Raw genomic sequence first — 15,120 nt, 5'->3', positions numbered from 1 at the left:
CCCTTCCCTGAGGTTCTGCTGCCACCTTCTGGCTCTTAGTTTTACAAGAGGCAGAGGGAGACTATAACTGGTCCTCTGGAACCAGAAACGTTTGTTTATTGAAGAATGATCTTATCTATGTTTAGAATGAGGGTTAAAACTTTCTGAATAAGGGGAAAATATGGATGAGCCCCCGTTTTTTTCACGGAATAGTAGGAGGAAGGTAGGCAGCAGAACTGGGTCAGCTGTTCTCAGTTATGGCTTAGGAAGAAGCAGGGCTCTCTGGTTGTCTCTGCTGTTCACCTACCCAGAGGAAAAAAGATATTCCAGCATGGAAAGTTTTGACTGGCTTTAGCAAGACACAGTGCTTACTTAAACTTTGACCATTCTCCTTTTTTGGGGGGGATATATTTATTTAGAATCACAATGAAGGAAGGTTTGTTGTTTTTTTTTTAATGTGAAACAAAATAATCAAGTGCCTTTGGGTGGCAGTTTCACTTTAAGTTTAGTATGGCTTGGCCACGGTGTCAGGCTTCAGTTAAGCACTAGATGTTAAGCTACTGACATTTGTAGACATTGGCTTTCTGCAATTTTCTTTCCCCCTTGTGCAGCAGCTTCAAACAAGGACATACTGAAGAGAATATTTGAAGGATATTTCAGATCCACTGACAACACAGCATGTTATGGGGCCCAAGGGATGGATGAGAATGGGACTGGAGCAACATCAAGAAGACAGGAGCCAGAAAGCACAAAGCTCATGGAGCTGGTACAGGGAGACCTTGTGGCTGATGTGTGCAGTGCTGCTGTCTCTGCAAAAAAACAGCACTCATAGTCAAACCAAGGGAGACCAGAGACTTGACCAGAGATGAAAAATGAAGCTCCACTGAAATCCCTCTGCTCTTCCCAGAACTAACTTGAGTCTTATCAAAGCTGCTGCCTCCCTCCTCCTGGTAACTCCCATGGGTCTCTGGCAATAAACCACTACTCCTGCCTCTCTTATGAGGGATAAAGCCTAATTTTAGGGCATCTGATTTACTTTACTGAGGAATAAAAATGTTTAAATTTTACCACCTTATTGTGAATGGACTCTTAGTTAGCAGAAGATGTTTATCTCTCCAGTTATGCTTTGCCTATTCCCTAATGGAGGCAAGCAATACAGCAAATTAATGGGACTACTTTAGCAGAGACTTCTAACAGCAGCATCTCTAGATTCTTACTGATGGAATGACTCAGGTGAACACTAACCTACTGTGCACTAACCCTTGCAATTACTGCCACTGCAATAATTTTTATTCTGCATATCATACCCTGAAGCATATGCCCTTCCATTGCCAATCACCATGTGGCAGCAGTCTTAAAGGGGGAAATAATCTCAGTCTGATCAGACTGCCGAGGCTCTACTCTGCTATGCTGAATAACAAGGGACTTCATCCATTCTATCCAGGAGTCACCAAAAACTCAAAAGGAAAGAAGGTGGTGATTTCTGAGATTTTAGATTTGAAGTATGGGTGTAAATAGAGCCATAACCTAGTTTCCCATGGTCTTTCTTCAGAGTCAGCTCTTCTCAGAGCCCCCTGAATCTGCACAGTGCTGCGTCCTCTCCCCAGCTCCCTGCAACAAGGATAAAGCAGCAAGAAGAAGCCACCATGATCCATCAGATACAGAAATGCAGAGTCAGATAACTCATCATAACCGTAATTCTGCTGCCTTTCCTGGACACTCTTTCAAGCAGTTCACACCACTACCATATTCTAGTGAAGATTATTCATTTGGGGGTGACTTCTTCTGAAATACCCCCTGGTATTCCCCATAATCACTGGTACAGTACTGAGTTTTCAAGAGACTTAGTATCAGCACCAAAACAGAAATAAAGGTTTTGAACTGGACTGGAGGCAGAGAACATGGTGGGGATGAGGCAGGAGAAGGAAAGACACTGTTCTGCACCCAGCTCCTTGCATCACTGGCTGGGGGCAGTGTGAAAGTAGCATGCTGGATCACACAGCAGGTGGATCTCAGGACTGTGTGACTTGTCTTCAAAGAGGTAGGTGGTAGGTTTAATAGGTGTCTCACCAGTGCCCGGAGTATCACTGGGCAGCTTGTGGTTCTTCCAAATAAAATCCGGACTGTTAGTCGCTGCGCATGTGCCATTGCTTTGAGTGTTGAAATACAGGAGAGGTTTGAACTGCGGATGGGAGGAGGGAAGAAATGCAGTCAGCAGCTGTATTCTCCCTCTTTTATCCCTTGCTCCAAACTACCCTTAATAAATACATTGCCCAAACTCAAATTAATTTTCCTGCTATAGTGGTGCATTTCTCAGTGTAGCCATATGCTTGGCTGCCATATTCTTTCTCATTCCTCCCCTCTCTCTGAAAATAAATTTACCAATCCCACAAAATACCAGCTGCACTTCACTTACTGAATCACCAGATTACATCAATCCTGTCAGTCTCCAGCACACCTCACATGACCCCTTTCTGGCATGCACAGAATGCCTTGGCACTCCACCACGCCTGCTGCAGTTATTTTCATCATTCTTATGCAACAGTACAGGGCATTCTGTTTCTCCTTTCATATATAAGGTTGAACAGTTGCACCCTGCACATACGTACATAATTTGCAGTCCGTGATGTGTACAGCACGGTCAGATTGGTATCAATGTCTCCAAATTCATCCAGAATCACAGGACCCACTACACCTGCAGACACAAGGAATTCGTTAGAGGGCTTGCATTTTCAGAAACACAAATATGGGGCAGGAGGGATGGGATAAAGAAAAGGATTTCTGATACTTAGGATACTTTTCTTCTTCAGGTATGTGCTAGATACGTATCAGCTCAGTGTGGTGCTTTTAACTTTTCTTTTAATACCACACTACACTTTCTCTACAAAATCCAATAAAAAGTGTTGAACTGACAGCACTGAAGAGGAAAGTCTCCCTGTAGCTACAACAAAATACATTTGTCAGATTTCTTCAGCATACCAAGAATGTCAGAGTCACCTCCCTTGAAGAGACCATTTTGGAAGTGAGAAGCAAAATAGTCTGTTTCCACCTGCAGTTTGAATCTATCTGCAGTAAAAGAAATACAAGGATACTTTCATTCCCTTTATTCTTTTGAAAGCCTAATAATAATGTTTTTACCATGTTCTTTTTGCCTTTAGCCTCCTCTCTCTGTACATCAGCAAATGTGCACATTGAGAAATTGCCTGTGTAGCACATCACAAGGATTTTAAGGTGGAACTTCCCAAATCCCTCAGCACAGCTTGACTCAGCCTGACTGCATAAGTCAGTTGCCTCAACATGAGCACAAGCTTAGCCAATATCCACTACTCCCGAAAGTCTCACCTTTGTTTTCCCCTTTTTTTATAAGAGGATTTTTTTTATCAGCTTCAGATTGTCCTTTTGCTGCTCTTGATGATGACTTGTTTTATTTCTCCTAACTTCAGTATCAACATTATTTTAGTTCAGCAATTACCTTCTCCCTTTTCACCTCAAAAACTGATGCTAACTTTTTCATGGTCTACCTTCTTAATATCAAAATAATTATTGTATGAAATCCCTACTGTACCAGACTCCATCACAGGAAAGAATGAAGGTGGTTCAAAACCTATCACTTTCAGAATTTTTTTTAACTAAACCTATAAATTATGACGAACATTACAGTGCTGTATTTTGGATGAGTAAAAACGTTTGTGCAACTTAACTTTTAAACTTAAGCAGAAGAGATAAGTTTACTGACGTTCAGAAAGGGATGCTGTCTCCAGAAGGAATTAGTAAACTATATTTTGCCAGGTATTAGATACCATGGTTAAAACAAAGATAAGCCTGCAGCCTTTCCTATCTTAGGAAAATCTGGGAAACTTCTACACACATATTTGCTGAATGTAGGTGGGGCATAAACACAAAACTTTGAGTCATCGTTTTGGTACAGATCTCTGATATGAAGCAACAACTGGGACTATACTCCCGGAGAGATAACATTTTCACTTCTTTGTATAAGTTTTGCCTCTGTCTTTTCCTAATGATTGAATTCTGTGATTTTAAGCCCATGGCCTACAAAACAAAAGCCCACCAGTGCTAGACAACCTGTGAGAGGAACAAGAAAGTTGACTAAGAGGAGCCAACCCACTGTCAGCTGGCCTACACCCACACTACAGGCACCCAGGCCTACATGGCTTTGTAAACTGGAAAAGGTTGAGACTACTTCATTAAAGCTCAGCCAAGTGACTTCAGAGTCATTTTGAACATCAAATACTGAAAATATTATATAAAAAAAAAAAAGAACATCAAATACTGTAAAAATTATATAAAAAGAAAAAAGTCTGCGAATAAAACTCATTGAAAGGCTTGGACTTGTTTAGGGTAGAAGTGACTTGTCCTAAAGTGTTTAAAAGAGTGTTTAAAATGAAATTTCTTTCCCCTCATCAATTTAGTGAACCCTGCAAAGGACAGTACTGTTTTTACCTTCAAAAGTGGTATTTCGGAATTCACGGATTAAATTGAAAGGTGACATTGGGCTCTGTGAGATGACAAATTTCTTGACACTATGTCCAAACAGCAACACTGCATTGAAATAGCCAGCAAGAAAGTCATCTTCCATCTGGAACAAAAGAAAATAAAAATGACTGTTTGAGAGTTCCTGTTTCCGCCATAAGGCTATAATAACCTTGATTGGCTCCATTTGGCAGAAACTCCAGCAGAGAAGACCAGAATCTGCTGAACACTGTGTGAGTAGATGGCCAATGCCACATGAGCGTTCTCATTTCAAAAAAGAAAGGCAAACAAAATATATTTTTGATGTATGAAGACAGGAAGGTGCTGAAAACTTAAAAGAGGCCAATAGGTAAAGGTCTGGCATGCTGATCCTGGTGCAAAGAATTCAAGAAATCCTACACTGTAGGTTCTTGGCAGTTCTGCTTTACTAAGTGTGTCCCAAAGACCCTGGCTTTGGATATGAGTTTCTGTGCAGATAATTCAGTGTGGTGCCAGCAAGTTTGGGCTTCCCAGTGGCCACAGCTCAGGGGCAAGGAGCTATGCCAGAATTTCCAGCAGCCTGTCATAGAGCTGGCACCCAAAAAGCATTGAGCCCAGGCTGGGGGATCTAGAAGCCCTGTAAATCCAGCCAGAACCTTCAGGCTGCCTGCTGGAGAGCTGGAGCTCAAAGCCACAAATCCTGGGATGCAGAAACTATACAAGAAGGAGCTGGTTCCTTTCCTGGGCAGATGGCAGGAATATCAGTTTCACTAAACAAATACAGCATATTCACAGGTTCTGCTTTTCTGGAAATTAAAAAAAAAACTTTATTTCCGATGGAAAAAAAGAAGTTTCCTGTTTTTGAAGCTTATCTGGAAAGCCACTCAAAAGAAACTGCAATGGTTGTCATCTCTTAGACATATCTGCGCAAATTATTCAACAATTACTAGTTCTGAACTTTCCATGCTCACATCTCAATTACATGTACAGATCTTTCTTGAGTGATGCCTTGCAGCTACATGTAAGAGTGTCAGTCACTCAGATGTGGAGTGGTAAAAGCATGTGCCTGTAAGTCTCCCTCATGCCCCGTGAATAAGACACTTGCAGAACAAATTAGAAGTTTGAGTTGAACTTCACAAAGCAGGAACATGACATCCTGCAGATTTGCCTTATGATACTACATTTTGACATCATTACATCAGGAAAAAAATACCATCCTGCAATAATATAAAGGAATATCAGCTTAGAAGCATGACAGGGGATGATTACAGCTGCATTTTTAGTTTTCATTTCCTCATACATGAACAGGAATGAACCAAATGCAATAATCAGATATAAAATAGTGTTCTTACCAGGATGTCGTCCTCCATCTCTATATAGTCTCTAATTACAGTATTGTAGCTGTAATTAGCTGGTGGCAGAGTCAGGACAAGTACATTGTGCATGTAATCAGCTGAGATGTTCTTCTTGAAGTACACGTTACTGCAAAGCAAAGCACAAGAGCCCCATGAACACTGAACAACAGGCTCAGTAGTATCCATGATAATCAGTCACTTGTTCTCCACAGTTCTGTTATTTAACAGGTTAAAACAGTAGTTCTAAAAATAAAATTTCATAATGCACACAACTCTATATCATTCATTCCCTGATGCTAGCTTTTGTGCCTAAATATATTAAAAGGTAGTATCAAGGCAATCTCCCAATCTGACACTCAAAGGTTGTTGTGAACTACGGTTATTATTGTAACTGTTTGTTTTCTACCCTGCTTATTTCCTCTTTTTTTTTTTCAAGTGGAGTTTATATTTATTAAAACTCAGTTTCTCTTTGGAATCTACAATATCACAATCATAGTTTCTTCATGTTACTGTGCCTGTCTCTGAGCTCTTCTGCACTCTTTTTGCTTGTTCCTCTAATTTTGATATTTCCTGCTAGAACTGAGCACAGCAGGAGTTGCACTAAAAGCATTTAACAGGAGGGAATGAAACAATCACAGAGGTGCAGAGAGCAGATTATTGATTCATTTGTTTAATCCAGTGAGATAGGAAAATCAGAGGAAACTGTGTCAACTTGAAAACTCTGCTAAAACAAGCAGAATATGTTGTAGCTTTCAGGTATCCTTGGTTTCATCACTTTGACAGGCCACCTGGAAGTGCTTCACAAATTGGCCACCACCAGATTCACATGTTAAAGAAGAATTTAGGAATAGATATTAGTGTCAACTGGCAGCATCTGTCATTGCTATGGCTAGATTAAGAGAAAGAAAATAATTGAGCCTTCTCCCATTATTCATGTTTGACCATCCTTTTATTTTGTCAGTCAGTACTGATTGGCCATCTGATTGGATTCTTACACCACAGCCCTGTACCTGCCTTTCCCTGAACCTTCTGACTTTTACAATGCACTTTTCACCCTAAAGAACTTCAAAATGTTTCTCCATCCAAGCTTGGGCTGAACTAGCCAGTTGAAAAGAAAACCTCATTAATCTCCACCAGACTGGATAATCCCCCAGCATCCCACCTCTCTTGAGGGAGACTTAAAGACTGTGTTTGTGTCCTGCTTGCCAGACAACTCGGAGCTGAAGAAAATTTAAATCTACTTTTTCAGAGGCACTTCACCCCTGGAGAAGCATGGGACTTTGCCTATTCTCCCTCCTACAGCTTCAGTTTTCATCTAATACAGCTGTCTGTATTTTGTTGGGCTTTTTTTAAGAAAAATAGTGTGATTCGAGATACTCAGTAAAATAAGGGGTCTGTAGAAAGCTTAAGAAGAGCAGCATATAAAAAAGCCTGAGGCAGCTGGGTATATCAGCAGGATGCATATCACAGCAAAGAATCCCCTAATCACCCTCACCTACTGTAATGCAACATCTATACCTACAACACCAGTGGTAAAGCACTCACATACACTGTTCCCATTATGCATTTGCAAAGAAAAAGAGTTGAGGCCAGTTGCCTCAGGAAAAACAAATGGGAATTTCTAATGCCTGGATAAAATTGTGGAATGCAAAAGCTCTTAAAGGCACTTCTGAAAAATAGATATGGTGAAATTGAAAGCGTACAGGATAGAGAAGATCCTGGTAAAACCTGAACAGGATCCACTTAGGAACCAAAGGTTAAATCCCTGAAATCATTAACCCAGAGTTTCTTAGAACTGACCTGTTATGGTCACCTTTAGACACAAGAGCTGGGAAGTCCCACTGGCCCTAGAAGTTCATGGAATCTTTTTACTACACCAACAGTGAAGTAACTTCAAGGCATGGGCACACACATTTGCCTTGCATTCATCCATCCATCCATCCATCCATCCATCCCACCAGACTGCCCCAGGCAATTAACTTTCTCCCAGACTGTGACTCGCTATGGCAACTGGGATTATACCCAAAAAACATTTGGTTTAGGTATCTACACTTAGTTGTACCAATGTAATCTCTGCTGTGTCACATAGGTTTAGGGCCAGAGATCAGTTCTCAGTCCTCGTATATAGCCAAGGCTTTTGAGGATACCATTGGTAAAGCAAATTTTTGTCAGACATCTTCTATAAAGAGTTTTGTAATTAGCAATGTTAAAAGAAAATTAAACAATAGAAAACCAAGGTTGTATGCTAAGAAGCTTCTCTGAGAAGTTATGTTTCTGTGGTTATAGAGATGTTGAGGAGATGGTTATAAAGTGCAAGAGTTATAAACTGGGAGAACAGTTATATCACATAAATAATTTAAAAATTGAATAAATGGAGTCTAGAAAAATACTGTAAGTCTATTTACATAATTGTCTGGTTGAGCAGAGTGTATGAAAAATGTACCATATCTCAAATGGACAATATCTCACGTCCATTCTGACTTTGGACTCTGTGCTTCTTTCATGGTTTCCTGCACTGAGGAGCCCCAGGAAGGCATTAAACCTACCTGCTCTGTCGCTGCCTTAGAAAAATATTATATGAACCAAAAGGGATTTTGTAGAGGATGTGCCATGAATTAAACACTACGCATGTTATAGAAATGGCAAGACATGAGGAAAGATGGCAATAGAAAACATTTTGTAAAAGAGCATTTCTTCAACAAACCAGTTCCACTCAGACTATTTCCATTAGCTATATCCATCAGCAAATTGCAGAGAAAAGAAGAAAAACAAAGGTGATACTTTACTTGAAGAGATCTATCAGGATGATAACGATGTCATTATCCACCTTCTCCGTCCCTAGGTCTGAGCTGACGTTCTCTGGAGAGCCACACATGATGATCACTACAGAATGGGCAAAAATGGAGAGAGATTGGTGAGATTTACAGACAAGAAGAGGGTGTTTGCCTGCTCCCCCATGTTTGAGTAGCAGGCAGTAGAGCAACTCTGGGCTAAGGCACATTGTCTGTGCTGTACTGGGGCCCAGGCACAGAGCTCCAGCCTCTCTGCAGTAAAGCCACAATATCTGAGGGGAAGTGGTAAAAGGTGCTTCAACACCTGCACCATTTTCTGTCTGATTGCACCAGAGCACTACCATTATCCCACTCAAATAAGCATTAGGAGTTGTGGTGCCATAACAGCTACTCAATATGAACATTTCTGGGTTAAATAGCCTCCAAGTAATGATTCCATTAGCTTGCTTACTCTCACAGTCACTTGGCCTGCTGATGACAGGTGCTTGGTCTTAGGAGAAGATGAGGTATTTATTCATTCATTTTTCTAGTTTCGATTAATCATTCCCAGAAGTGCCCCTTGATATCAAAATGAGGTCCATAAATGTACCAGGGCTGCAAACACATGAGTGATAGAGAGCTTGCAGTATCTATATTCTTGTAGTATTTAAAGCCCTTCTTAGAGAAATTGTGATACGTGGATTTCTGAATCTCTCACAAAAAAGAGCTTGTGCTTAGATGGGATAATGTACCCCAAAAGCTCTTTGGAACCAGGACATTCCCCCATATTTTATGAGGACGAAGAGAGGAATCTAGGAACTTTGTGCCATTTTATCTTTACATCCATGTAAAATGGTGTATCTTTGTTTCCACCATTTCTGGTGAAAGGCTTCCCCTATAACCTAACTAAGGGGTGGGTTTGAGTTCCTTGGAAAAGCAACTCACTTGCTGGGACAGTGCAGCCTCAACCCCTCCTTACCATTGCTCTTCCGGTTTGGATTTTTCACAGTTTTTCTAAGCAGCTCTGGAGTTCTCAAAATATCCTTGAACTTGAGTTTTTCAGAGAACTCTGTGATTCCAGCATCTAAAGCATTCATGTACCTGGCACAAAGGAGCAAGGATATTGTCAGGAAATTGCTAACTCCTCACATTTTCCTAAGATGTGCAAGATAGGCTGTTCAGAGCACACAAGAGTGTTTATAAGCTGGTATGAAACCTTTTCTGCAGCAATAAAAGTGGAAGAACCAATACATGGCATGAAAGATGCAGAAATGCTTGGAAAGTCTACCAGAGGTATTTGAGCGTGGTTATAGAAAGGGTGAATTTGGAAATTGCAATAATCTAATGAGACATTAACAATTAAGAAAAAATAAATCAGGGATATGGGAAACTGCAGGAAGTGAGATTAACAGGGAGGTAGAGCCAGGACAATCTGCTATTTAAGACATCAGTGGTAATCTAAGAAGGCACATGTGAAGGTCCAAAGGACTAAACAGGAGCTACAGAAAGAACTGAGATAAAAATCACACATGTACCCTGACTGTGAGAGAAGCAAAGGAAGAAAAGCAGCAACAAGAAACCTATACAGAATCACTTAAAACTTGAAGGAAAAAGTGAGCTCAGCAAAAAAAGCAAGTAAGTAATGTTTGGTAAAAGATTAAGGAAAAACAGTCAGCTCCTCAATTTTACTCTCGCTTCTTGAGAAGAGATATTCTATCTGAAATAAAGTTAATGCAGAGGAGAAACCAAAAGAACTCCCTTTGTTTTTAAACTACATGACCTTTGATCTACCAGCACTGAGATCTCAGTCCTATGAGCTACTAAATACCTTTTACTTCCTTTTTTTCTCCAGGAACAGAATCATTAACTGCTAATTACAGAAACATATGCATAGTTGAAACATAACCTGATTTTGCTATCACTGTGGGTATTCATTTATTTTTATATGTATATGGGAAAAAACAATTAGCTCGTACAGTAATACTTGTGCTTTAGAGAAAATGGATCTTTTCAAATAAGACTTCAAAAACCTTTACGTTGACAGTTTCTATTAGGGCAGGATGAGATACATGGTTACAACTAAATTAGGATGAAAAGTGGGCAGAGATACAAAATTAATTTTTTTGTTGTTGATTCAACAATAAAGGGACTTGAACAATTCTGAAGTCATAAAGAAGGTCCTGGCCAGAAGCATTTAAAAAAGTGAAATAAGAAAAACTTGGAAAGGTCAGAAATAGCTTCCATGCAATTATTTTACTGAAAGGTATGAAACCTGCAGAATTAAAGGGATTTAGCTAAAGCGTGTGTAGTGCATTGGCAATTACAGCTGCAAATGTGGAGGAGTAGGGCCTGTAGTAAGAGGTGAATGAAGTGCACTGATATTTCAAAGCATCAAAGAGAGGTAATCATAGCAATTATATCATGTGATCAAGTTGCTATCTATACTAAGAAAGAAGAAGGAAAAAATAAAAGTCCATAAATACCTACAGAAGAGTTAAATGGAGATAAGGGTTTAGGTTTCCTAATTCAGAAAAAAAACTCTTTAATTCTGTATCCAAAATAATCCTTAAGTATATGCTTCTATCAATCTGAAGCAAATACAGTCATAAATTTTGCTTAGAATTCTGCAAGTCTCTCAGGTTATAAATTAGAAATACATATAATAGTTATTGCCATGAACTCTTTGCTGCTTCTCAGCTACATTTATAAAATTAGTAGGAGAAATTAGATTTTGTTTAATAAATCAGCTTTTAATATCCCAAAATTGGGGAAAAAAAATCAAAGTAGCATAGACACACTCACGTGAGCTGAAAGTTAAATAAGACTCAATAATAGAAAAGTATTTATAAATACCAGTATATTAAAGAGTCTATTTGTCTAAAAGCAGCCTTTGTTTTCAGGCAAGGAGAAAATCCAGCATTTCTGAGAACCAAGCACAACCTGATGTTTCAGGTCACAAAATGAAAGCTGTCTCCTTTGCTCCAAACTGGTGAGAATATAGCTTAAACTCTGCAATCACTGGGGTAATTTTGCTTGAAGAAATGTAAAGCTTGAATTTTGGAAATAACACCTACATATTGAGGACATTAATGTGGAGAAATATTTTAAGAGCTTAGTAAGACCCTGACCTAAAAAGGCATCTATGGGGAGCCTGTGGAGGAGCCTCTCATGTCCCACTGTTTATATTAAGGAGGCTGTAAACAAATATTTTCATCACAGACAGAATGTGGGTTACGTTGTCCAAAGGAAAAGCAAAGGCTTGCAAATATTTAAAACAGACTGAGAGAAACATTCAGGTAAGTCCTACAGCTAAAAGCTACAATCCATCTTTTCCTTCTCTTGTTCCTTGGTAGTAGTAAGGCACCTCCCAGAGTGTAGGACTGAGAGAACACTTTGCAGAAACCATGTCTGAGGGTGGAGACAGCATTTATCAGAGGTCAGAGGTGGATCCAGATCTTACCAGAGGCATGCCTCTGAGGTTTCACTTCTCTTGTAAATGTAGACAGATTCCCAGGTTGTGGTTTTGAATGGCAGCTTAGAATGTCTCCAAAAATGGAAGAAAAATTGGTTCAGTTTCCTGGCTGGGGTCAGAAGGCGGGTTAGGTTTTCTTTGTAGTCACAGGACAGTCCAAAACTCCCTACAGAGATCATAGGCAGGCTCAGTATTGTTTCAAGTCTGAAAAAAAAGATAAGAGGACAAGTCTGAACAGATTGCTGTTGCACCAAGGCAGCTACCGATTTCCATCCTTACCTCCCTCTCCTCTTGTGCCCTGAGTTAGTTTAACACAGTTAATTTGAACCTGAACCAGAAGGTTCCTCAAGGTCACAAGCAGATTTCAAGCCTGTATTGGTACCAAAAAGCCCTGTTGAACTGCTCTAGGCATCTTCTTGCACTGTTCCCAGTTACCCCTACCCTTTTGGGTACCACACACCATTTCACCCCCAAGGGTTATGACAGGAGTCCAAAGGCTCAAGACAGGCTTCTGCTACCTGGATGCCATTCCCATGGGATGGATTTAATCTCCCTATTGGGACAGTGCTGCAGGGTGACAGCTTTTTGCTGTCAAAAAAGCTTTACTTCTACAATTCAAAGGAAAAATCTTTTTGTTTCACAAAGGTGTATTTTAGGAGCTGTGCAACAGCAGCAGTCAGGGAGAAAAAAATTAAGGCAACCCTCTGCTGACAAGGAATTTGTAAAACAAAAATCATTTTATATACAGAGACAGTAAGCTTTTAAGGACGAAAGTACATTTCTGGATGCTGCAATGTTATCAGACTAAACTCAAAATGCTTTTGTTCTTGTATGCTGTTTTCTTATAACAGGGAATTTTGCCTGCAAAAACCATGGCTGTAAGAGTTGTTGGCATTATTGTGACAAAATTTTATTTTCCAGGTAAAGTTCACTTACCCAACTACAGGGGTTTTACTTATTGCAATAGAAACAGATATAGATGATGTAATATATAATGACAGGGGGAGTATTCACTAATTAAACAGGCTTCTTTTTTTTTTTTTTTTTTTTTCCTGACAGACTTAGAATAGAAGAGAATAGATTATTTTGGTTAAAAGGGACCTACAAAAATCATACTGAAATAATCAGGACTGACCAAAAGCTACAGGATGTTATTCATAGAAACCTAGAATGGTTTGGGTTGGAAGAGTCCTTAAAGATCATCTAGTTCCAATCACCCTGCCATGGACAGGGACACCTTCCACTAGAGAACTTACTAACTGCATTGTCCAAATGCATTTTAAACTTGACAAGCTTAAGGTATGATCCATCTGTCTAGGAAGGCTGTTCCAGTGTTCAGCCATGCTCCTGCTAAAAACACACTTCCTAATGTCCTACCTATACACACAGCTTTGAATCATTCCCACTTGTCCTGTTGCTGAATCCTAGGAAGAAGACATCAGCACCTCCCTCTATACTTGCCCTTTTCAGGAAGCTGTAGAAAGCAACAAGGTCTCGCCTCAGCCTCCTTTTCTCCAAACCAGACAAACCCAGTGCCCTCAGCTCTTCACAGAATATGCTTTCCAGCTCTTTCACCAGTTTTGTAAGCACTCAAAGACCTTCACATCTTTCTGAAATTTTGTGGGGCCCAGAACTACATAAAATGCTCAAGGTGAGGCCACACCACTGCTGAGTGAGTACAGCTGGATAATCACCTCTCCTGACCAGCTGGTGATGCTGTGTCTGATGCACCCCAGGGTAGGGTTTGCCCTCTGTGCTGCCCGGGCACACTGCTGACTCTGGGGGTGCCAACCAGCACCCCCAGATCCCTTTCTGCAGGGCTGCTCTCCAGCTGCTCCTCAATCAATCAATCAATCATTCAACTTACTGTCAGGAGTTAGCAACTTCCCTACTAAAGTTGGGCTTTGGAAGGGTTTTTTTTCCCACCTACCAAACAGAGTGGCTATGCATAAAAGTCTTACTGCCTTGACTGTAGACCTCGAGGTGTCTGATGTACTCTAAACCAATGTCTCTGCAGGTTTGTTGCTCACAAAACAACTTTGTTCAGCAGCTGACATCTTTAACATCACAATATAAGGGGGAAGAATTGGTACTTACGAGACCATTTGGAAGGTGGCATAAGTGCAAGCAGGTCCTATGACAGCACAGCCAAGTGTGCCGTTTTCCTGCAAAGAATCAAAAAGGGTCATTTGGGATAAAGCAGAGGACTGGCAGAGAGAGGAGGATGGGAGAATGAAGAAATTTGTAGGATATGAGGAGTCACAGAATTTACCTAGCAAAAGCAAGAGAAGAGAGGAGCTACAGAAAGTTTAAAAGAACAAACATGAAGGGGAGGAGGAAAAAATCTCAGAAAGTCTAAAAAAGATAGGGTACAACATTTGTTAAGACACAGACAGCAAGTAAGGATTAAAATATTGTTATAGGTGCACATTTGAGATTAAACACCCCAGAAGAGTTTGCATTTGCTGAAGACAGGGTGGTTGGTATTACAAGGTCCTGTGTATCAGAAAAATTATTACATAAGTGTATATGAAACTATTATTTAAAAAAATCCTTCCATGACCATCAAATGAGGCCTGATCTGTATCTTTGTGTGTCACGAGGGACAATTTCTTAGCAAAGACTAGCGCATAGACATAGATTAGTAGACTTAAAAATTCTCATTGGATTGACCAAGTTTCACTCAGAGGTGTGAAAATCTTCAGAAACTTGGCTTCTTGTAATGCACTGATTTTAACTGAAGCTTTTCCTCATATTAAAGTATTCACATAGTTTCTCTCACGTGACTTCTGTGATTTCTAGTGAGAAGCAAGCACTTCATCTTTGCCCTTTGGGCATAGTTCCATAACCACTGAATTGGTAACAGTGCCAGCCTAAGGATTTCTCTGCCCGCGTCCCCATCCTCACCACAGCTCTCTCTTTTGTGTATTGTGTAAACTGATGGTGAACCAGATCAGGATCTGATCCAGTTAGAAATTGACCTTTTTTCTCTGCTCGGGCTGTTTTGAGAGTTTGAGTTGCTGGTTTGATTTTTTTAGTTAATTGTTATTTGGGTTTTTTTTTTTAATGGATT

General features: G+C 40.1%; 1 protein-coding gene across 1 annotated transcript in view; it reads right to left on the bottom strand.

Moving 5' to 3' along the window:
- GUCY2C (guanylate cyclase 2C) overlaps positions 1-15,120 on the bottom strand; it is a 44,488-nt gene that overhangs the window by 27,426 nt on the left and 1,942 nt on the right. Inside the window, exons 3-10 of the mRNA XM_071424289.1 lie at positions 14,145-14,212; positions 12,036-12,251; positions 9,555-9,676; positions 8,591-8,687; positions 5,802-5,931; positions 4,441-4,576; positions 2,589-2,674; positions 2,050-2,161 (exon numbers count right to left, since the gene is read on the bottom strand). Of these exons, the coding sequence (XP_071280390.1) occupies positions 2,050-2,161; positions 2,589-2,674; positions 4,441-4,576; positions 5,802-5,931; positions 8,591-8,687; positions 9,555-9,676; positions 12,036-12,251; positions 14,145-14,212 (967 nt within the window). The remainder of the gene's footprint in view (positions 1-2,049; positions 2,162-2,588; positions 2,675-4,440; positions 4,577-5,801; positions 5,932-8,590; positions 8,688-9,554; positions 9,677-12,035; positions 12,252-14,144; positions 14,213-15,120) is intronic.

This window comes from Agelaius tricolor, unplaced genomic scaffold, assembly GCF_023055355.1.
Source record: "Agelaius tricolor isolate 1412-34295 unplaced genomic scaffold, bAgeTri1.0.p SCAF_3, whole genome shotgun sequence".
Lineage (NCBI taxonomy): Eukaryota > Metazoa > Chordata > Aves > Passeriformes > Icteridae > Agelaius > Agelaius tricolor.
The sequence above is the reverse complement of the archived record's forward strand: the minus strand, read 5'-3'. Positions and strand labels throughout refer to the sequence as shown.